The 553-nt window shown below is 61.7% G+C and overlaps 1 protein-coding gene across 1 annotated transcript in view; it reads left to right on the top strand.

Moving 5' to 3' along the window:
* Positions 1–308, top strand: part of MNEG_16501 (dynamin-related GTPase) — a gene marked incomplete at both ends in the record, with an annotated part of 1,745 nt that extends 1,437 nt beyond the window's left edge. The window contains one exon of the mRNA XM_014035029.1: positions 181–308. Within this exon, the coding sequence (XP_013890483.1) occupies positions 181–308 (128 nt within the window). The remainder of the gene's footprint in view (positions 1–180) is intronic.
* Positions 309–553: the final 245 nt, after the last annotated feature.

The raw sequence follows: 553 nt of genomic DNA, 5'->3' as shown, positions 1-553 counted from the left end.
GTACCAGGCAGCAGCATGAAGCTGATCAGGGCCAAAGTCGTGCCTCATCGAGCAACCGCCGTGCTTGCCCAAAGAAATACTGTTCGTACACCTGCCGTCCCAAACCTCTGCGCGCCCGACCAACCTCGCCCCATCCCCACCACCCACCGCCGACCCCAACCCGGCTGCATCACATGGCAGCCCCTGATGACGTGCCGAAGCCCAACGGCCTGCGCGCGCGCGTGGACCTGACGGCCTGCCTGGTGGAAGACCTGGATGAGAACGGCTACGCGCGGCCCTCGGTGGGCGCGGCAGGGGCGCACGCTTGACGGCGCGGGCCGCGTGTGAAGCGGGCACCTGGGCCACTCAACTGCATCTGAATGTGCATGGGCATGTACATGTGCACGTGTGTGTATGTGCGTGTATATGTGTGTGTATGTGTGTGTTTATCATGATGCTGAACTGTCATGTATTATTGTGTGTTCGTTTGTTTGTCAATCTCCTGTGTGCGACAGGGCGCCGGCGTGGGGATGGGGTGCGTGGCACCGAGGAGTGGTAGGGTTGTGTCCAGCAG

This window comes from Monoraphidium neglectum (assembly GCF_000611645.1).
Source record: "Monoraphidium neglectum strain SAG 48.87 unplaced genomic scaffold scaffold06435, whole genome shotgun sequence".
In the NCBI taxonomy this organism is placed as follows: domain Eukaryota; kingdom Viridiplantae; phylum Chlorophyta; class Chlorophyceae; order Sphaeropleales; family Selenastraceae; genus Monoraphidium; species Monoraphidium neglectum.
Note: the sequence above shows the minus strand (reverse complement) of the source record. Positions and strands in the feature narration are given on the sequence as shown.